General features: G+C 44.7%; 1 protein-coding gene across 3 annotated transcripts in view; it reads left to right on the top strand.

Moving 5' to 3' along the window:
- The window catches only part of ENPP4 (ectonucleotide pyrophosphatase/phosphodiesterase 4), a 56,315-nt gene that overhangs the window by 10,191 nt on the left and 23,832 nt on the right, over window positions 1–22,292 (top strand). For all 3 annotated transcript variants that reach the window (XM_077488945.1, XM_077488946.1, XM_077488944.1), the window contains exon 2: window positions 15,610–16,474. In XM_077488945.1, coding sequence (XP_077345071.1) covers window positions 15,637–16,474 — 838 coding nt within the window. In that variant the 5' untranslated portion in view covers window positions 15,610–15,636. The remainder of the gene's footprint in view (window positions 1–15,609; window positions 16,475–22,292) is intronic.

Genomic DNA, 22,292 nt, shown 5'->3' with positions numbered 1-22,292 from the left:
TCCGACTGACACCAGCAATAGGACACTATTCCTCCGACTGACACCAGCAATAGGACACTATTCCTCCGACTGACACCAACCATAGGACACTATTCCTCCGACTGACACCAACCATAGGACACTATTCCTCCGACTGACACCAGCAATAGGACACTATTCCTCTGACTGACACCAGCAATAGGACACTATTCCTCCGACTGACACCAGCAATAGGACACTATTCCTCCGACTGACACCAGCAATAGGACACTATTCCTCCGACTGACACCAGCAATAGGACACTATTCCTCCGACTGACACCAGCAATAGGACACTATTCCTCCGACTGACACCAGCAATAGGACACTATTCCTCCGACTGACACCAGCAATAGGACACTATTCCTCCGACTGACACCAGCAATAGGACACTATTCCTCCGACTGACACCAGCAATAGGACACTATTCCTCCGACTGACACCAGCAATAGGACACTATTCCTCCGACTGACACCAGCAATAGGACACTATTCCTCCGACTGACACCAGCAATAGGACACTATTCCTCCGACTGACACCAGCAATAGGACACTATTCCTCCGACTGACACCAGCAATAGGACACTATTCCTCCGACTGACACCAGCAATAGGACACTATTCCTCCGACTGACACCAGCAATAGGACACTATTCCTCCGACTGACACCAGCAATAGGACACTATTCCTCCGACTGACACCAACCATAGGACACTATTCCTCCGACTGACACCAGCAATAGGACACTATTCCTCCGACTGACACCAGCAATAGGACACTATTCCTCCGACTGACACCAACCATAGGACACTATTCCTCCGACTGACACCAACCATAGGACACTATTCCTCCGACTGACACCAGCAATAGGACACTATTCCTCTGACTGACACCAGCAATAGGACACTATTCCTCCGACTGACACCAGCAATAGGACACTATTCCTCCGACTGACACCAGCAATAGGACACTATTCCTCCGACTGACACCAGCAATAGGACACTATTCCTCCGACTGACACCAGCAATAGGACACTATTCCTCCGACTGACACCAGCAATAGGACACTATTCCTCCGACTGACACCAGCAATAGGACACTATTCCTCCGACTGACACCAGCAATAGGACACTATTCCTCCGACTGACACCAGCAATAGGACACTATTCCTCCGACTGACACCAGCAATAGGACACTATTCCTCCGACTGACACCAGCAATAGGACACTATTCCTCCGACTGACACCAGCAATAGGACACTATTCCTCCGACTGACACCAGCAATAGGACACTATTCCTCCGACTGACACCAGCAATAGGACACTATTCCTCCCACTGACACCAACAATAGGACACTATTCCTCCCACTGACACCAGCAATAGGACACTATTCCTCCCACTGACACCAGCAATAGGACACTATTCCTCCCACTGACACCAGCAATAGGACACTATTCCTCCCACTGACACCAACAATAGGACACTATTCCTCCCACTGACACCAGCAATAGGACACTATTCCTCCCACTGACACCAGCAATAGGACACTATTCCTCCCACTGACACCAGCAATAGGACACCTCTCTCTTCTGTGTCCCCCCTCCGTGCATCTGTCCCCCTCTCTCTTCTGTGTCCCCCTCTCTCTTCTGTGTCCCCCTCCGTGCATCTGTCCCCCTCTTTTCTCGCCCTCCGTGCTGCCGCCCCCCTCGGTATCTCAGGATGGAGAGCGGAGGTAGGAGCCGGTAAACCCATTTTCAGAATGGACACCACTGACTCTGTCCATTCACATAACTGAAACATTGTAACCGCCTGTGATTACGATGTCTCAGTTAATGATTGGAGAGAAGCCGCTGTCTTCTCTCCATTCATCATCAGTGCAGCAGAGGCTGCAGAGAAAGGGACCCCACACACCCTCCCCCTTAAAAAAAGAAAGCATTGTAAAAAATAAACTATAAACATTCATGAACTTCTGAACAGAAAATTATTATTATTATTATCATTTTTTTTTTTTTTTACAAAATGTTAAGTCTTTTTTCATTTATATATTAAAAAATAAAACCAGAGGTGATCAAATACCACCAAAAGAAAGCTCTATTTGTGTGAAAAAAAAGATATCCATTTCTTTTGAGTACAGTGTTGCATGACTGAGCAATTACCAGTTAATGTAGCAAAGTGCTGAATAGCAAAAAAATGGCCTGGTTGTGAAGAGGGTAAAATCTTCCAGAGCTTAAAGGGGAACTTTACCCATAACAACTTGATGTTCTTTAGCAAGGTACATACATTCCACATTAATAATTATGCTAGGCTGCTGTTTTGGTGAAGCCCAGACCCCCTGAACAGCAGTAAATCATAAAGCAGAACTAAACTCATCAATTTAACGGTTTAAAAAAACAGTTAAATTCCTAGAATGCTGGGATTGCTAACTGTCACATTTGCTTGTGTCCTCAACCAAAGTGTCAAACCATCAAAAGGCCATTGTCATAACTGATCACATGTGCAGCACCATGGCAGTTGTAGATCAAACAGAAGCAGCTTCCTTGGCTGTAAAGGATTGGAGGGTTTAATTCTACTTTAAGGCTGTCAGCAGATCGGCCTCTACAAACTCAACAGTGCCTAAAAATGGAGAGCAACTGAGCATGTGCAGAGTGGGGGTAGACAGTATATTACTGGATTTTAAACAGTATAGACACTTATTTTGAATTTTGTTCATAGCTATACCTGCTAAAGCGGCCAGCCTGAAGTTATCTAGTAGGACTTAATTTTCTGACTAATGTTCCACTTTAAGTGGTTAAATTGCAGTTGGATGAAAAAATAACCAGTAAATATACATATGATCAGAATTTATGTGGTTACTTGGTTTGCAATGCAGACTGCCTTCCATTGACCGCACAGAGGAAACGATTTCTTCATCTCCCTTTGTCCTGCATGTTATCATTTCAAGAGTTTCCTATTTCCACATACATCTTAGTGAAAGGTGACAAACTCTGTCAGTTTATTTTTATTGCTGTCTTTGTCTCTGTTGGACATTTACTCCTACTTCCTGTTCAGGTAGCAATGCTGTCACTGGTAAAGGAAGTGACAGCAAATCTTCCCAGTGGGGACATAGACAGTAATAAAAGTTAGATTTTCGTTAAGGAACGGTCTCTCACTGTGTTCATACATAACTGAAGCATAGTTAACCCTTACAAACCACTTTGACCTACAGGTAAGCCTAGATTAAGGAGATATTTACCCGAAGACAGCCACCGCTGTCTACGGCGGTGTGGTGAGTGGCCCCCGAATGGGAGAGCCCTGTCAGGTAGGCTGTGATTTTTAACAGCAGCCTTGACTATTCCTTCCACTGACACCAATGATGGGGCACAATTCCTCCCACTGACACCAACGATGGGGCACAATTCTTCCCACTGACACCAACGATGGGGCACAATTCCTCCCACTGACACCAACGATGGGGCACAATTCCTCCCACTGACACCAACGATGGGGCACAATTCTTCCCACTGACACCAACGATGGGGCACAATTCTTCCCACTGACACCAACGATGGGGCACAATTCTTCCCACTGACACCAACGATGGGGCACAATTCTTCCCACTGACACCAACGATGGGGCACAATTCTTCCCACTGGCACCAACGATGGGGCACAATTCTTCCCACTGGCACCAACGATGGGGCACAATTCTTCCCACTGGCACCAACGATGGGGCACAATTCTTCCCACTGGCACCAACGATGGGGCACAATTCTTCCCACTGGCACCAACGATGGGGCACAATTCTTCCCACTGGCACCAACGATGGGGCACAATTCTTCCCACTGGCACCAACGATGGGGCACAATTCTTCCCACTGGCACCAACGATGGGGCACAATTCTTCCCACTGGCACCAACGATGGGGCACAATTCTTCCCACTGGCACCAACGATGGGGCACAATTCTTCCCACTGGCACCAACGATGGGGCACAATTCTTCCCACTGACACCAACGATGGGGCACAATTCTTCCCACTGACACCAACGATGGGGCACAATTCTTCCCACTGACACCAACGATGGGGCACAATTCTTCCCACTGACACCAACGATGGGGCACAATTCTTCCCACTGGCACGAACGATGGGGCACAATTCTTCCCACTGGCACGAACGATGGGGCACAATTCTTCCCACTGGCACGAACGATGGGGCACAATTCTTCCCACTGGCACGAACGATGGGGCACAATTCTTCCCACTGGCACGAACGATGGGGCACAATTCTTCCCACTGGCACGAACGATGGGGCACAATTCTTCCCACTGGCACGAACGATGGGGCACAATTCTTCCCACTGGCACGAACGATGGGGCACTTTTTCTTCAATTGATGCCAACAATTGGCACATTTGCTTAATTTGACACCATTGATGGGATGATATGTGGCCCTGTTAAAACAACTTACTGTGCTGAGTGTGTTCCCTGGCAGCTCCCAGCACGGCAATGGCAAAAAAATAGAAAAAGGACAGCCACACTCCAATATAATACCTTTTATCTATGTGTATGGACTAAGCTTTATTAACCACTTCAATACAGGGCACTTAAACACCTTCCTGCCCAGACCAATTTTGAGCTTTCAGCGCTGTCGCACTTTGAATGACAATTGCGCGGTCATGCTACACTGTACCCAAATGAAATTTTTATCATTTTTTTTCCCACAAATAGAGCTTTCTTTTTGTGGTATTTGATCACCTCTACGGTTTTTATTTTTTGCTAAACAAATAAAAAAATACCAAAAATTTTGAAAAAAAAATTTTTTTTTTGTTTCAGTTTCAAAACTTTGTAAATAAGTAAGTTTTTTTCTCCTTCACTGATGGGCACTGATGGGGTTACACTGATGGGCAATAAGGTGGCACTGATGGGCACCGATGAGGTGGCACTGATGAGGTGGCATTGATGGACACTGATATGTGGCACTGATGTCCACTGATAGGCGGCACTGATGGGTGGCACTGATGGGCGACACTGATGGGCACTGATAGGTGGCACAAATTGGCACTGATCGCTGGCACGGATGGGCGGTACAGGTGGGCATGGATAGGCGGTACAGGTGGGCATGGATAGGCGGCACAGATGGGCATGGATAGACAGCACGGATGGGCACTGATAGGTGGCACGGATGGGCACTGATAGGCGGCATTGTATTATATTATACTGTACTAATGGATGCCAATCAGTGCCAAACAATAATGCATGCCAGTCAGTGATGCCCATCGTGGGCACTGATTGGCATCCATTATGGGCACTGATTGGCATCCATTGTGGCACTGACTGGAATCCCTGGTAGTCTAGGGTGGCATACCTTGTCCTGGGCATCCCTGGTGGTCTGGTGGCGTCCCTGGCGGTCCAGTGTGGGCATCCTCGGGGGGGCTCAGCTGATAATCGATCAGCACAGACCCCCTCCCCCCCCGTCAGAGGAGCAGCCGATCGGCTCTCCTCTACTCGCGTCTGACAGTCGCGAGTGAGGAAAAGCCGATCACCGGCTCTTCCTATTTACACTGTGATCAGCCGTACACTGTGATCAGACACGGCTGATCATGGGGTAAAGAGTCTCCGTCTGAGACTCTTTACCGAGATCGTAGTTGCAGGGTGTCAGACTGACACCCCGCAACAACGACCGCCGCGATGCACGCCCCTGGGGGCGCGCAGCGGCTCAAAATCCTGATCATGTCATATGACATCCGGTCAGGATTTTGAAACCACTATTCCGCCGTGTATCTGTTTATAGGGCGGGCGGCAAGTGTTTAAATAAAGGCATTATATTGGAGGGCGGCTGTTCTTTTTCTATTTTTTGGCTTTGCCGAGCCGGCACCCCTCATCTCCAAACACTAGGACGGTGTGAATACAAGTGATACCACCTGGAGAGGTAATTACCTTGATTTGGTGTTCTTGTCCCAGCACGGTATCCGGCAGGAATTGGTAAGCTCCTGATGCATACTTGCGTTCGGGAGCTTTCCAATCATGTGACCAATGTGACAGCCAATCACAGCGGTCACATGACCCGAATGCCCCCCTCTGCCTCCTGACTTTAAGAATTCTAAAAGGGCTGGGAGACGGTCAGTGCAAAGGGGTTAAATAAACCACTCCAAGTCCAACTCCAGCTGAAACATATTTTTGGGTTTGTGTGGGGAAAGGTTATGACCTCGACTGGGTTTACTTTACCGCTATATCCCCATTAACCACTTGACCACTGGGCATTTAAACACCCTTAATAACCAGACCAATTTTCAGCTTTTGGTGCTCTCACATTTTGAATGACAATTACTCAGTCATGCAACACTGTACTCATATGAAATTGTTGTCCTTTTTTCTTCACACAAATAGAGCTTTCTTTTGGTGGTATTTAATCACCTCTGGGTTTTTTATTTTTTGTGCTATAAAAGAAAAAAGACCAAAAATTTTGTAAAAAAAAAAATGAATTTTTCTTCATTTCTATTATAAAATTTAGCAGATTAGTAATTTTTCTTCATAAATTTTGGCCAAAATTTATGCTACTACATATCTTTGGTAAAAATAAGTACAAATTGGTGGATATTATTTGGTCTTTGTGAAAGTTATAGAGTCCACAAGCTGTGGTGCCAATATCTGAAAATTGATCACACCTGAAGTACTGACGGCCTATTTCATTTATTGAGACTTCAACATGCCAGAAAAGTACAAATACCCCCCAAATGACCCCTTTTTGGAAAGAAGACATTCCAAGGTATTTAGTAAGAGGCATGGTGAGTTTTTTTTTAAGTTGTCATTTTTTTCCCACAATTCTTTGCAAAATCAAGATATTTTTTTTTTCTCAAAATTGTCATATTATCAGGTTATTTCTCACACACAGCATATGCATACCACAAATTACACCCCAAAACACATTCTGCTATTACTCCCGAGTATTGCGATACCACATGTGTGAGACTTTTACACAGCGTGGCCACATACAGAGGCCCAACATGCAGGGAGCGCCATCAGGCGTTCTGGAGCACCCAGGACAATTCTGACATTTCTCTCCTACATGTAAAAATCATCATTTATTTGCTAGAAAATTACATAGAATCCCAAAACATTATATATATGTTTTTTTTTAGCAAAGACCCTGGAGAATACAATGGTGGTCGTTGCAACTTTTTATCTCGCACGGTATTTGTGCAGCAATTTTTCTAACGTGTTTTTTTTTTTTTTTTTTTTTGGGAAAAAAACCTGTTTTGTGCTTAAAAAAAAAACGTAAAGTTAGCCCAATGTTTTTGCATAATGTGAAAGATGAAGTTACGCTGAGTAAATAGATACCTAACATATCACTCTTCAAAATTGCACACGCTCGTGGAATGGCGCCAAACGTCACTACTTAAAAATCCTCATAGGCAACGTTTTCAATTTTTTTACTGGTTACATGTTTTGAGTTACAGAGGGGTTCTAGGGCCAAAATTATTGCGCTTGCTCTAACGTTCGCAGCAATACCTCACATGTGCATTTTTAACACCATTTTCATATGTGGGCGGGACTTACGTATGCGTTCGCTTCTGCATGCGAGCACATGGGGACAGGGGCACTTTCAATTTTTTTTTATTGTTCATTTTACTTTATTTATTTTAGTTTGACATTTTTTTTTTCCCAAAAATAAATTTTTTTGATCACTTTTATTCCTATTACAAGGAATGTAAACATCCCTTGTAATAGGAATATGGCATGACAGGTCCTCTTTACAGTGAGATATGGGGTCAATAAGACCCCACACCTCACCTCTAAGCTGGGAAGCCTGAAATAAAAAAAACAAAAAAAAAACGATTCTGGCTTTGATTGTATTGGTGAGTCGGTAGAAGCACTGCAGGGCGGTGGGAGGGGGGGGGCGTCCCCTCTCGCCTCCTGTAAGAACGATCAAGCAATGGAACAGCCGCTATGATCGTCCTTATGGTGTAGGGAATCGCCGGCTGAAAAAGCTGATATCTGAGGCCTGTAGCTACAGGCATCATTCAGATATCCCTGCACAAAGTCTAGGATGTCATATGACGGCGGGTGGGAAGTGGTTAAAATGCATTTTTTTTCAACACAAAGTTGTCCATTTATACAATATTTCTAACACATAGCATGTACATACTAAAATGACATCCCAAAATAGATTCTCCTACTCCTCCCGAGTACGGCGATACCACATATGTGAGACTTCCACAGCCTGGCAACATACAGAGGTTGAGTACAGCCAAGCATGACCAAGCATGGCTAGGTATCAGTGAGTATTGCAGGGTATCACCGAGTATGGCTGGGTATTGTAGGGTATCAGTATGGCCGAGTATGGCTGGGTATTGCAGGGTATCACTGAGTATGACTGGGTATGGCAATTTATGGTAGAGTATTGGCGAGTATTGGCTTTGCATTGCAGAGTATTGGCTTTGCATTGCAGAGTATTGGCTTTGCATTGCAGAGTATTGGCAGGGAATTGAGGGGTTAATTGTCGGTGAGCAGTTCTGTGGACACTGCAGATGCAGCCCACAGCACTGCTGACACCGATCTCCCCTCTTACTGTACTGATCGGTACAGAGAGGGGAGGGAGGAACTGGCGTCATAACATGACGCCGGTTTGTTTACAAGTGATCACTTTGTCATTTGATGGAGAGAACACGTGGTGATGCACCCCGCGGTCACGGATGCTCTTGAGTTGCGCGCCCCAGGGGACGTGCGAGAGCGGAATTCTGGGAAGACGTCATATGATGGTCTCTCAGAGTTAAGCAACCGCCCAGTAGCCGTCATTCGGCTATGGGCCGGTTGTTAAGTGGTTAAAGAGATCTCTCTTCCTCCATTTCTTGTCCCGTTACCAAATAAAAGGTGCGGAGCGGTCCCCAGGTGAGGACATGGATGGCAAATAAAACCCAACAGAGGTTCTCACCTTTCCTCACTCTACAATTTACAATATTTTATACTGTCTGCACTTCTGTTAAAAAGATTTGTCTCAGTGACCCCACAGGAAGTGAAGGAAATTCTTCCCAAAGGACAGAGAAACAGCAGTAAAGCCTCCGCAGGGTCTGTGCCTTCCCCATTTTGTCCCAAACTGGTTTACTTTATGCTTAACCCCAGAAGCTAAACCCTGTAATTATGAACCCTACCACTAACCTAGCCTACCCTACCCTACAAACCATGTATGGGCAATTAAAAGGGCCACATGAAGAACTGGGACTGTTATGGAGGGGCCAAACCTTATTCTTCTCAATGTTAATTTTGGACCTGGGAAGGTTTGTAAGTTCATAAACATGTAGAAAACAAAAACCTGGCGCTACGGATAATGAGTACAACTGAAATAGGTATTTTTCAGGAGGATGATTGGGGGTGGTAAAATCGGGCAGCTGAGCTGCTGTTTTACCAGTTGGCCACCCACCCAAACTGTAAAATAAAAGCCGATTGGAGCTGTTTACATGCCACAGCCGTGGAATTTTTATCTTGGACTACAGAATTTGGAAAGTGGCACAGCTGGTCAAACTCGCCCATTGAATTTAATAGGACCATGCTGCAGCTTTGTTCAATGCGTATAATTGCTCACTCCCGAGCCACACTCTGTGTGTCCATTGACACACACAATGCGGATTGGGCCCACTCTCTGCTCACTGGCTGTGACATATTAATGTGGAATTATAGGGTTAAATCGGACGGTGGGGAGGAGAGATAACACCTCCTGACTGGTTGTCAAATGCCCTGTGGAGATCGCTGTGATTGGAAGGAGAGATCCTGAGATTGGTAGAGGGGGAATTTCTGTAGATCCTGACCCGGAGTGAAGAACGGGTCCAAGACTCCTGGGGTTTGTATCGTGCAGTCGCTGACATAGGAAGAGCTTGGTCGGGTAGCAGAGTAGTGAGAGAACGTCGGGACATCTTCTAGACGACAATCTCCCACCAGAATCGAGCCTCCCCGCTGTACAGATCAGCTCCTCTCCTTCCAGTTCTTGCAGCTCTCCACTTGGCCTCAGTGAGAAAGCTAAAAGTGGAGGCATCACGGGCCAGCCAAAGGGCCAGATGTGGCTTTGGAGCCACAATTTGCCCAGATCTGCTCTAAACGAATTCTTAAAGCTGGGCGTACACACTGCAATTTAATTGTACAATCTCTTTTAGGTTTACTAAGTCTATGTAATTTGAGGGCCTTCACATCCAGCCAGGCAGAGGTAGTCTTTAACCCTACATCAACCTTTCTCAACCATTTTACTCCAGAGGAACCCCTGAAAAAATGTTTAGGTCTTGGGGCACCCTTGCTAAAACTAATTTTGTGGGGGTCAGTGCAGAAAATGTTCCTTACATTGGTGGTCATGGAAAAGAATGTCCTTCTTGCAGTGGTGGTCAGAGTGCCCTCTTTACAGACAGCAAAAGATCATTGACGTTCTACTGCTGGAATTATGTAGGTACCCTCATATGGGAGGTCAATAAGTTGCATCTCAAGGAACCCTTAGTAACCCCTGGAGGTACCTTAGGGTTCCATAAAACCCTGGTTGAGAGTGGCTGCCCTACATACTTGTTGGAAGATCTTAAAGAGATTGTAAAAAAACAAACCAGAACAAAAAAGTGCAAGACAAAGGCATAATGAACTAGTGTGCATCGTAATACTTACCTTAGATCGAAGTTGTTGCAATGGTCTCAGCACACCGATGTGACCGTCAACATGTCTCCCAGAGTTATTTCCGGGGTATACGGGCGCGGGAGCCACTGGTCACAGCTTCTGAAGAAATGGTGCGAGTGGGCCGTTTCTTCAGTGCGCATGTGTCCATGACATTGGTACATGCGGATACAGCGAATATCCCCTAAACTGCAAATTTAGGAGATATTCACTGTACCTACAGGTAAGCCTTATTAAATTTTTCACAGTACCTACAGGTAAGCCTTATTATTTTTCCGAGCGGAAATTCGGATCGTCTGTACGAATTCCAACAAACAAAATTCCTACGCATGCTTGGAAAGAATTTGCGGCATGCTCGGAAGCGTTGAACTTCATTTTTACGGCTCGTTGTAGTGTTGTACGTCACCGCGTTCTTGACGGTCGAAAGTTCAGAGAACGTTCGTGTGACTGTGTGTATGCAAGGCAAGATGGAGTGGAATTCCATTGGAATTCCGTTGGAAAAACCATCAGAGCTTTTTCCGACCAAAATTCCGATCGTGTGTACGCGGCATTAGAGTTTGTTATACTGAGCACTGATAGCAGTGGCTCAACTTTTCTGTTTTTTACAGAAGGTTTGTGTTTCTGAAGGCAGGGTTATGTTATGTGCCCGGTCTAGAAGCAAGTAGTTATTTTGGTTCTTTGGGTTCTTTGAAGTGAAGCTCTATGAGCGGGGAGTGCGCCAATCTAGAGGTTTTTGTTTTCCCTTTAAAAGACTTTTGCTTTGAATCTGAAGCTGAATGCAATGTGTTTTTTATGTGGAGATCACGACTTCTCATTACCAGAATGTGACATCCTGACGTCTGGCCGGCCTCTTCTATAAAACGAATTACTGAGCTCCTCTAATCCTCAGTGTGAAAATGAACAAAGAGGATTGATGCTGCTATGCGGGGAGAAGGAATGCCTTCCCTGCCTCTACTACTTCCTCATTGCTCAGGCCATGGGCTTGTGTTTTTGATGGTTTGACAGTCGGATTGAATACACATTGTATATAACACTATGAGGAGCTTGTTAAAATTGAAAGAGGTCAGCAGCTTAACTACTATTTGAGAAACCCCATTAGGCTCTAAAAAAAATCCAATGCAAAGGTCCCTGCAAGAAAGGAGCTGTTAGGGCTAGTGATTGGGGGAGGGGGGTGGTAAAACCCCACGGTTGAGCCACGCTTTTGTGAATTAAGCCTTTAAGTGTTAAAAACGTTGCTCCTGAGTTTGTCACGTTATCGGCTCATTGGCCATACGTATCTGCTAATTATTTATGTGGGCTGTACTTCTGCGTTTGTAGTGCCATAAATATAACTGTCTAAAATGGTCTCTTAAAAATGCTTATTGGAAATGCGCACGTTGCTCTTAAGCCGACCATAGATGGATCAAATCTCAACTAATTCAGAAGGGCCAGCCAAGATTTGATTAATCTATGGGCAGGCTGGTTGTGCTGAAAGGGGTTGTAAAATTTTGTTAAAAAAAATAAAATAACAAACATGTCTATACTTACCTACTCTGTGCAAGGGTTTTGCACAGAGCAGCTCCAATTCTCCTCTTCTGGGATGCTCCTGGCTCCTCCCCTTCATCTGGTGCCCCCACAGAAAGCCGCTTTTCATGGGGTCACCTGTGGGGTACATGCTCCTGAGTCCTGCTGCTGCGTCCATTGGCACAGACAGCGGGACCCAGCCTGACCCCCCTGCTCCCATGTTACTGGATTTAATTGACAGCAGTGGAAGCCAATGGCTCCTGCTGCTACCAATCTGTCCAATGAGGAGTGAGCCAACGGCTGGAGCTGCTGGGCTCGTGCACAATCGCTGGATCGGATTGGGCTCAGGTAAGAAAAGGGGGATGTTGAGTGCACATTTCAGTATTTAGGCTACAAACAAGTACAATATGAAATTAGCAATGTGATTTAAGGTAGCTATTAAGGCAATATTTATTTTATTTTCAATATAGTAAGTAAGTAGCTCCAGGACAGGACTCCGGAGGGCAAGAAATTAGAATGAGCAGCACACATACATGAAATTGACTCTCACAGTGACAATGACAGCAGTGTGCAGCACAGATCACCGACATGACACACACTGTAGCTAGCACTCGGATGGTCTCAGATGGATCTGCAATCAGAGCGTCAAAGCCATATTTTTAACTGCCAACCTTTTCCTGTCACTGGCATTTACTGGCAGGAGAAAAGTGCCCATTTTTTATTGGCTGCCAGTAAAACTACTGATGGTTGGCAGCACTGCCTTTCAGAAAGTAGAGACCCTGAGGAGTATCCTTGCTAAGGCTAACCCTGACAAAGGCCAGTTTAAGAAATGCTGGGAAAGGGCAAGTGCTCAAGTACCTACAGCTCTCTGCCTGGTCCTGGTATTTACAGCTATGACATTGTTTGAAGGGACTGGAGATAATGTCCCTGGTCTGCATCTCAAATAGCTTTGCAGCGCTAGACATATTTGAGGATGTATCTCAGTACTGGGAGAACTAGTCCTTCCACCACACCGCCTAGATCTTCTTTATCTTCTGTACTGTAATCTACGTTTTCAGAGTCATTAAAACAATTATGGACCTGAATTAAATGACAAATTATGTGATTGAGGCCTGACCTGAGACTGGAACTTCCTGTTCTGGATATAAAAAGACATCTGAAGTACATACTTATGATCAGTGTCTGGATAGGTCCATAGGACAGAGGTGCTGACTAGGGTTAAAGTATTACTAAGCCAACAACAGTAAAATCAGTCTGTATAATATGCAGTAAAGCATGCTTGTTATGCTCACTGTGGAACCTAAGGGGTTAATCATGTGCATTGTGTAAAAAGACTTCTTGATCCTTTCTTCTCCGATCCTCCCCTTTTTCCAGAGTCCTCGATTCATCTGCTGATAGTATAGAGCTTTGGGGGCACTCTGCACATGCTCGGTTTGGTGTGTATTGCTAGAGTTTTTTTGGGAGGGTGTATGTGATCAGCACAGGGCCAATCTGCACTATCCAGACAGAGGGTCAGGGGTCCAGCAGCCTCACAGGACAGTCGGAGGAGAATGAAAGTGTGAATTGCGCTAAACCTGTGAAATTAATTAAAGTGTGAATGGCAAATGATTTTCTCACCTTGACTAATAAAGTCAGACTACACTGGTCATAAGAGATCACTCGAAGGCTATGTGAGGTGAATGAAAAGCAGTTTATATTTACTAAAATAATTGCATTTCTATGTTCTGTGTACCGTGGGAGATCAGATATAGTGAATGCAGGCTCCTGGGCTTAGTAACACTTTAAGATGAGTTGCTTTACTATTATATGTATCTTGTATCTATGTGTTACCATAAACATTGTCATTAATTCTTATGGGATAGCATTTTTGAATCACTAATCTTAAAGTCATATGTACAGTGGCTTTCGAGTGTGCCACCCACTGTCTTCTTATTGATCTCCCTCTTAGATTGTAAGCTTTAATGAGCAGGACTCTCTGATTCATACTGTATTGTGATTGTACTGTCTGACCTCATGTTGTAAAGCTCTACGTAAACCTTCGGCGCTATATAAATCCTGTATAATAATAATCTTGCAGTGCCCACAGAATGACCTTCACACAATAGACGATCTTGGCTCTGTTCCCAACCACATTACATTTTGGGTGTTCCCATTCACCTATTAAAGTTCCAGAGTTAAAAAAAAAAAAAAAAGCAGGTGGAGTTGGGACTTCTCATACTTCCAAGGCTACAAGAGGTGTACGTAGGGTTGCCACCTCATCCCTTTTAAAACCAAACACATATTAATTACACAAGTTCTGTGGCTGTTTAAGGTGGTAATTAAATGAACTTGCTGCCTTATCTGCGTTTTAATTAGCCTCAGAACTTGTGTACTATGTGTTTGGTTTTAAAGGGATGTGATGGCAACCCAAGGTGTATGGACTTGGGACCTTGAGATCTTACCACCAGAGTACCACCAGTACCAAAAACCCAATTCTGTCATTTTGGCCAGAATGGTGGGATAAGTTCTCTAGCACCCTCCTCCCAAACCAGTATTCTCCTTGTTCTGTGCTCTACCACTATTCATCTGTTGGAGCCCCCAAAAATACGTAATGCTTATAGGTATGGGGAACATGTGACCTTCTCCCATTTCTTACAGAGTGTAGTATTCTGGCCTGAATGGTTGATCACCAGGCCTGAACACTGTCAGATGGAGAGGGGAGGAAGTCATCAACTCTGTGTAAGCTCTGACACAGTCCAGTACAGAGATTACAAAGGATTTAAAAAAAAAAAAACAGGTCTATGACACAGAAACAGAACAGGGAAGCATGTCCTAGTGCAGGGGTGCTCAACCTGTGGCCCTCCAGCTGTTGCAGAACTTCAAGTCCCATGAGGCATTGCAAGGCTGGCAATTACAAGTATGACTCCCAAAGGCAGAGGCATGATGGGACTTGTAGTCCCACAACCAATGGAGGGTTGAGTATCAGTGTGCATTGTGCAGAAGAGAGCTTTCAAGAGAACATGTCATTTTACCCTGATAGACCAAAGGGACCGAATCCCCGATACAAACACTATGGAGTATTATTACTGAAGGCAAATAGATTGTGCAGTTGCACTAATTTTCTTTAGTAATTGAAATGTGGTGAACCATCACTTTATAAAGAATATCCAATCGGGCGCAAGGAAAATAAATTTTTTTTTAAAAACAGCATTTTTTTTCTTCTTTCTTCTTTTTTCTTTTGTCCATATGTTTGGAAATCAGAAGAGCTTCGCCACATTTAGTAAGCTCTGGGGAAAATGAGAGCAACTGTATTCGCAAGGCCCACAGTCTATTTGCCTTTAGTAATTTAATTCCAGTATTAAATTCTCTTTTGTTGAAAAGTCTTTAATATTCTAGGTACTTGGTGTAATCGCTTTTTTTTTTATAATGGACTCTGAATTTAATGTTTAATATAAAATATAATTATACATTTGTAATAATAAAATGTTTTAATTCTAGGTAACCTGCAAAGGATTGACTTGTAAGATGCGTACGGTGGCCTTTTTCCTTACCTTGATGCATGGGTTAGCACTGTGTGTTGGTGAAGCAGCTAGTGATAGTTCCACTCCCAAACTAATCCTGGTATCGTTTGATGGGTTCAGGGCAGACTATTTATTAAACTTCTCATTGCCTAACCTCCAGGAGTTCATCAGCGATGGAGTATTGGTGAGGGAGGTGACAAATATCTTCATCACAAAAACTTTCCCCAATCATTATACAATAGTGACTGGTTTATATGCTGAAAGCCATGGCATAGTAGCCAACTCCATGTACGATTCCAGCACAAACCGGAGCTTTCATTTGTCCAACTTTACTTCTAAGACTGACCCATTTTGGTGGAACCAAGCAACTCCCATCTGGGTAACCAACCAACACATGGGGCGAAGAAGTGGCTCAGCAATGTGGCCTGGCAGCGATGTAAAGATTCAGAATACAACCCTTGATAACTTTTTGCCGTACGACCCCAACGTCACCTTTGCCGAGCGAGTCGATAACATCACTGCTTGGTTTACAAGACCTAATGATCCAATCAACTTTGCCACACTCTATTTTGAGGAACCTGATGCTAGCGGGCACCATTTTGGACCTGAGGATAAAGAGAAAATGGCCAAAGTGTTGACCGAGATAGATGGAAATGTTAAATATTTGGTGTCGAAGCTAAAGGAAACAAAGCTATGGGATACAGTGAATGTGATTATCACTAGTGACCATGGAATGGCCCAATGCTCAAAGGACAGAGTTATTGCACTGGATAATTGCATTGGTCGCGGGAATTATACCTTGGTGGATTTCACTCCAGTTGCTTCAATTCTGCCACTTCAAGGTAAGTGTTTATGCATGTTTCTATTTTATATTATCGAAGGGTCTTTATGGGTAACCTGGTGGCACTTTCAAAGTTATTCATACCATGATGGCTTCTAAAGGCTCACAATGCTCTACTTATTGGATACTACCATACTTAACTTTTAATTCATTATTCACTAAATCAGTTCATACATATTAAAAGTGAAGATGAGTACACCATATAAAAGTGACTTCAAATTTTATATGTAGATTATGTTGATGTCCCACCTGGCTTAAAGACTCTCCTGAGACCTGTTATTTGGAGTGTCTGTGGAGACTGGAAACTGACATCATTACGTTACAGACATCTAGTGGGTTATTTACTAAAACTGCATGGTGCAAAATCCAGTGCAGCACTGCATAGGAACCAATCAGCTTCCCGATTTTATTGGCAAAGCTTAATTGAAAAAGTTGAAGTTAAAAGCTGATTGACTACCAATGCTGCATCAGATTCTGAGTGCTACAATTTTAGTAAACCTTCCCCTAATGTCTATTAAGAATTTCACAAGGTTCTCCAGGAAAAAGCTGGCCTAATCAAAGTATTTTTAATGTTCAGCTGTTAACTTCAATAAGAGGAAAAACGTGATAATTACTGCGCTAAAATTGCGGTGAAATATTACGTACAGCAGCTACATACAAATGTGATGAAAATTCATAGAAACTAAAAAGGAAAAATATAGCACTAGATAAAATAGAATATAAATAGTGAAAAATAGACAAAGAGTCCACTAGAGTTCATCGGAATGAATAATGGATTCTCGGAACTAGAAGATCAATTCTGCATTGGGAAGATCGGCAAACAGTAGTGCTTAGATGAATAGTAAGATCCGGATAGACAGGTATAATGAAATAATCTTACCGGAAAAGATGGATCTGTGTGTCAGCGACACCAGATCATACGAGCATGTAGCGATAATCGCTTGGAGCGGCCGGCTCTGTGAGATCCTTCACCTTCCACGAGCATCCAAGGGGGTCGGCGGACCAAAATGTTAAAAGCCAGGGCATCCAAAAATTATTTCTCAAAATGATGAGTAAGCATAAGGAGCGAATAACAAGCAATATAGGAAGCGTGAGAAGCAGCCCTACGCGGTTTGCCCGAAATAGGACTTCAACTGGGGCATCATGATGGGGATGCTTGTGGAAGGTGAAGGATCTCACAGAGCCGGCTGCTCCAAGCGATTATCGCTACATGCTCGTATGATCTGGTGTCGCTGATACACAGGTCCATCTTTTCCGGTAAGAGTATTTCATCATACCTGTCTATCCGTATCTTGCTATTCATCTAAGCACAGCTGTTTGCCGATCTTCCCAATGCAGGAGTGATCTTCTAGTTCCGAGAATCCACTATTCATTCCTGATGCTAGCACCAGCATGACCAGCTTGCAAGCACCTCTGCACGCTTTCCTACGGCCACGGTGTGCGTCCCAAGACACAAGAGGGGATTTAGAAACCAGCAAACGTGTGTGTGTGTGTGTGTAAAATATATAAATAAATATATAGCGGCGGCTCCTGAAGATGCATTTTTTATCAAAGTTAAACTTTGTCTAAACTGCAGTTTGGTTTAGGTATAATTGTCTAATTTGGACTTCAGCATCAGTCTGACTGGACTGTGAGGCGTTCAGCCTGGCCACAGGGGGGCACTGTCTCTTGTGGCAGGCACAGAACTATAGTCTGGTCAGGTGCTTAAGTTACTCTCTCTCGGAGCCAGGTCAGTGGGAGTAGCCCTCTCGCTGTACTTTCTGGGAGAGGGTATTTAAGATGCGGACATCACGTGGTTTGGGGTTCCGGGCCAGTATGATGTGCTGACTTCATGGTCCTGGTCCTCCTGACCAGCCCCCTGGAAGGCTATGGCCTGGGGTGCAGATCCACCCGACTTTAATGTCTCGGGGCTGGCTGGCCCGAGGCAGGGAAACTGGAGGAGGATTCTGAGGTGGTTGGGTGCCGTCTCCGGTTCAGGAGAGACCCAGTGACTTCAAGCATTCCAGGGGAGGACTCTTTAGAAGAACACCACGTACGGGATGGTTTTCTTAACAAGAGCCTGGAAGGGCTGAAGTAACTGAGAGAATCCGGTCTTGTGGATATCGCCATCAGGCTGAGAGATCCAGGTATCCTAAAAGTGTTTCAAGTTTAATTTCCCTCTGTGTTCTACAACAACGTCTGTGGCAGACACATTATTTTTTACATTCTACAACAACGTCTGTGGCAGAGACTTGATCCTGAGTAAGCACCTTGCTGGCTGCTAGGCCTTGTGAGAGAAGGACTGTCCAACCTGAGTGATCATCCAGCTGTGAATGGTTATTCTCTGGATGCAGTCAAAGTAAGCAAGTTCTTCAATGTTTTATTGACTTTGACACTAATGCCGCGTACACATGATCAGACTATCCGGCGGACTTAGTCTGCCGGACAAACCGCCGTAAAGTCCGCCGGACTGTCCGAACGAGCGGACCTGCCCACACACGTGACTTTTCCGGCAGACATAGTCCACCGGATTATCTGCCATACTTTTGAAATGAACAGACTTGCCCACACACACGGAGGAAAGTCCGTTCATTTTGAGCACGGCTCCAGGTAGTATATATATATAATTTGCGGGTTCTAAGTAATTTTCTAGCAAAAAATACATATTTTAACTTGTAAGCAACAAGTGTCTGAAAAATGCTTAGGCATGAAGGGGTTATACCCTCGTTCATGCGATTGACAAGTTTCACCCTCTTGCCAGCAATCGCACTGTTCAAATGCGGTGTGGCAAAGTTGTAGTGCCTGCACTACTTTGGGGGATTTCGGGTACAACTTGGGACACCTGTGCATGAAGCCGCAGCGTCTTTTAAATCAGGCTATTTCAGAGGAAGTCGCATGATTTCAAAGCCACAGTCAATATAAACCCAGGCTTAAGAAGATAGTGCCAGCTCAGCTGATTCCGAATTGACAGTCCAAGTTCACACAGTTCTCATGTTCAGTTTAATGAGATGAGAACAACCATTCTTTGTAAGTAGAAAGAGTTCAGTTCTGTTCTGAAGGATCTTTTTAGGCCGACCACTTGAGGAGGTGTTTCCCGCATGGATCATTACTATTCAGAGCACGTCTGGTGATCTCCATGGTTTATCCCTGAAGTTGGTGGCTTTTGGGCAAAGACCCAAAGAGATGTTCCAACTTGACAGATCACTCCTGACAGCAGCAGCCACCCCTAAGTGTCATCTTTGCCTTTTACCTCTTTCAGCACATTTCATGTCAGATCCATTCTTCCAGTGCAGGTTAGAAAGTAAATGGAATCTTAGGCTGCGTACACACGCGCGGACTGTTCGCCCAACTTTGTCCGTCCAACAGTTTCGGCAAACAGTCCGCTCAAACTTAGCATGGACGGACATGGCCACACACGACGGACGAACAGTTTGCTGAAACCGTGCGCGATGACGTGAACGGCGCGTACGACGGGACGAAAAATACGACGTCCTATACACTGCATTATAGCTTTCGGCGTGAAAATCCTTTCTGAGCATGCGCGCAACTTTGTTTGACGAACAAGCCTACACACGAGCGGACTGTTCACTGAAACAAGGTTTCAGCGGACAGTTTTACGGAATTTCCGAAAAACCTTGTCCGTCAAACTGTCCGCTGAAACTGTCCGCTGAAAGCCCACACACGAGCGGACTGTCCGCCCAAACACTGTTCAGCGGACAAAGTTGGGCGAACAGTCCCCGCGTGTGTACGCGGCCTTACTGGTTTATGCACTAGCAGTAAAAAGTTTTACAACCCCACCATTTTTCCAGTTTTTATTGAAATCTAAGGCATTCAAGTGCAATAAATAACCTGAAGTAGCATACCTGTAAACTGCCTGAAGTTATAGCAATATGTAAGCTCTAAATCTTTACCATATGTTTGATATTAAACAAATGTTTAATGCCAAACACAAGCGTTATCAACATTTATTCTAACTTTTTACTATTTAGTTTGGTCTGGTGTTCTGCAATTGGATCGAAAAAGGCAGTTCCAATAGATTTTTGCAATACCATCTCTGTCTAGTTGGTCAGGGGTTGGTACTGCAGCAAAATAATGACCCAAAACCTCCTCCTGGCAAGACCAGAGCTACTTCAGAACAAAATAACTTGATGGTAGGCTTCAAATCATGGAATGGCTAGTGTGGCTTCAAGACTTAAAGTGGTTCTAAAGACTTAAAGTGGAGCTCCACCCAAAAGGGGGAATCTCCACTTGTTTGTTCCCCCCCCTCCCCCTCCACTGCCACATTTGACACCTTTTGTGGGGAGCGGGTACCTGGTTTTGACAGGTACCCGCTCTTACTTCCAGGTGACTTTGGCACTGTGAAGTCACCCAGAAATGCCGCCCCTCCCTCCTCCTTTCCTCGCGACGGGGCAATTCACTAGATGCAGCGCGCTTCGCACATGCACAGTAGGGAGCCGGCTACGCAAGGCCAGCAGTGAACAAATGGCGGCAGCAGCACCCAGGAGCCGATTGAAAAAATGGGGTGAACATACCATTGAATTTGTGAACAGATAAGTGCCCTAATATTAAAGTGATTCTAAAGGTAGAAGGTTTTTTTTATCTTAATACATTCAATGAATTAAAATAAAAGCCTTCAGTGTTCAGCAGCCCCCCTAATACTTACCTGAGCCCATCTCGAACCACGATTGCCGCGGCTATCCAGGAATCTCCCCCCTGATTGGCTGAGACACAGCAGTGGCACCATTGGCTCCTGCTGCTGTTAATCAGTCAGTTAGCCAATAAGGAGAGAGAGGGGGTGGGACCAAGCTGCGGCTCCGGCTCAGCTTAGGTGCCCTCAAAGCAAGCCGCTTGCTGTGGGGTCACTCAATAGGAGGGAAGGGCCAAGAGAGCCAGCGAGGGATCCAAGAAGGAGAGGATTTGGGCTGTTCTGTGCAAAACCACTGCATAGAACAAGTAAGTATTACATGTTTGTTATTTTTAAAGAAAACAAAATGAAACTTTCTCACTTTAAGGCTTCATGCCCACCTAGGCGTTTTTGAGCTGCAAATGGCATAGGCGTTTTTAAGCTGTAAAAAAAACCCAGGACCAGTGCGTTCCGTGGCGTGGAGCTAGAGCTGTAAAAACGCGAATCGCGGGAAAACGCGCAAAAACGCGCATAAACTCGCAAAAACGCACATAAACGCGCAACATATTTTCTTTGTTTTCTGAGTGCTATAGCCAAGAGATGTGTTTCTTAAAAAACGCTCCTTAACGCTAACGCTAAAAAACGCGCAAAAACGCACAAAAACGCTAATGCAAAACGCGGTAAAAATCACGTTTTTAACAACACTTTTTCCAGGCATCGGAGCTAGCTTTGCAGCCAGTTTTTTAAAACGTCCGTGTGCATGAGCACTAAAAGTCACAGCTACAGTATTTCTAGCTGCTGAATTTTTTTTTTTACCTAAATGCATTTTCTGCATTTAAGGTAAAAAAAAACTTCTGTACACAGGCAGCAGTGGCTCAGGATCAAGCCCACACGAGTTCCCCCCCGTAGGAGTCTTATGGGGACACTGGCTGAAGAGGTGGAGCCAGGAGCGCTGGCGGGGGACTCCAGGAGGATCAGGGCTGCTCTGTGCAACCATTGCACAGAGCAGGTAAGTATAACATGTTTATTATAAAAAATAAAAATAAAAAAGTTTAAAATCACTTTAACCACGTCCTGCCCAACAACCTGCAATGTACTGCAGACTTGCAAAGCGAAAGGCAAAGCGACATATCTGTGTCGCAGCCTGCTTCTGGGTTTAGGACACATGATTGTAAACAGCCCCCTTCCTTCCCAGACCAATTTTCAGCTTTCAACA

This window comes from Lithobates pipiens, unplaced genomic scaffold (assembly GCF_037356315.1).
Source record: "Lithobates pipiens isolate NorthernLeopardFrog02 unplaced genomic scaffold, aLitPip1_a1.2 Scaffold_18, whole genome shotgun sequence".
Classification (NCBI taxonomy): Eukaryota; Metazoa; Chordata; class Amphibia; order Anura; family Ranidae; genus Lithobates; species Lithobates pipiens.
This window is presented reverse-complemented; position numbering and strand designations above follow the sequence as displayed.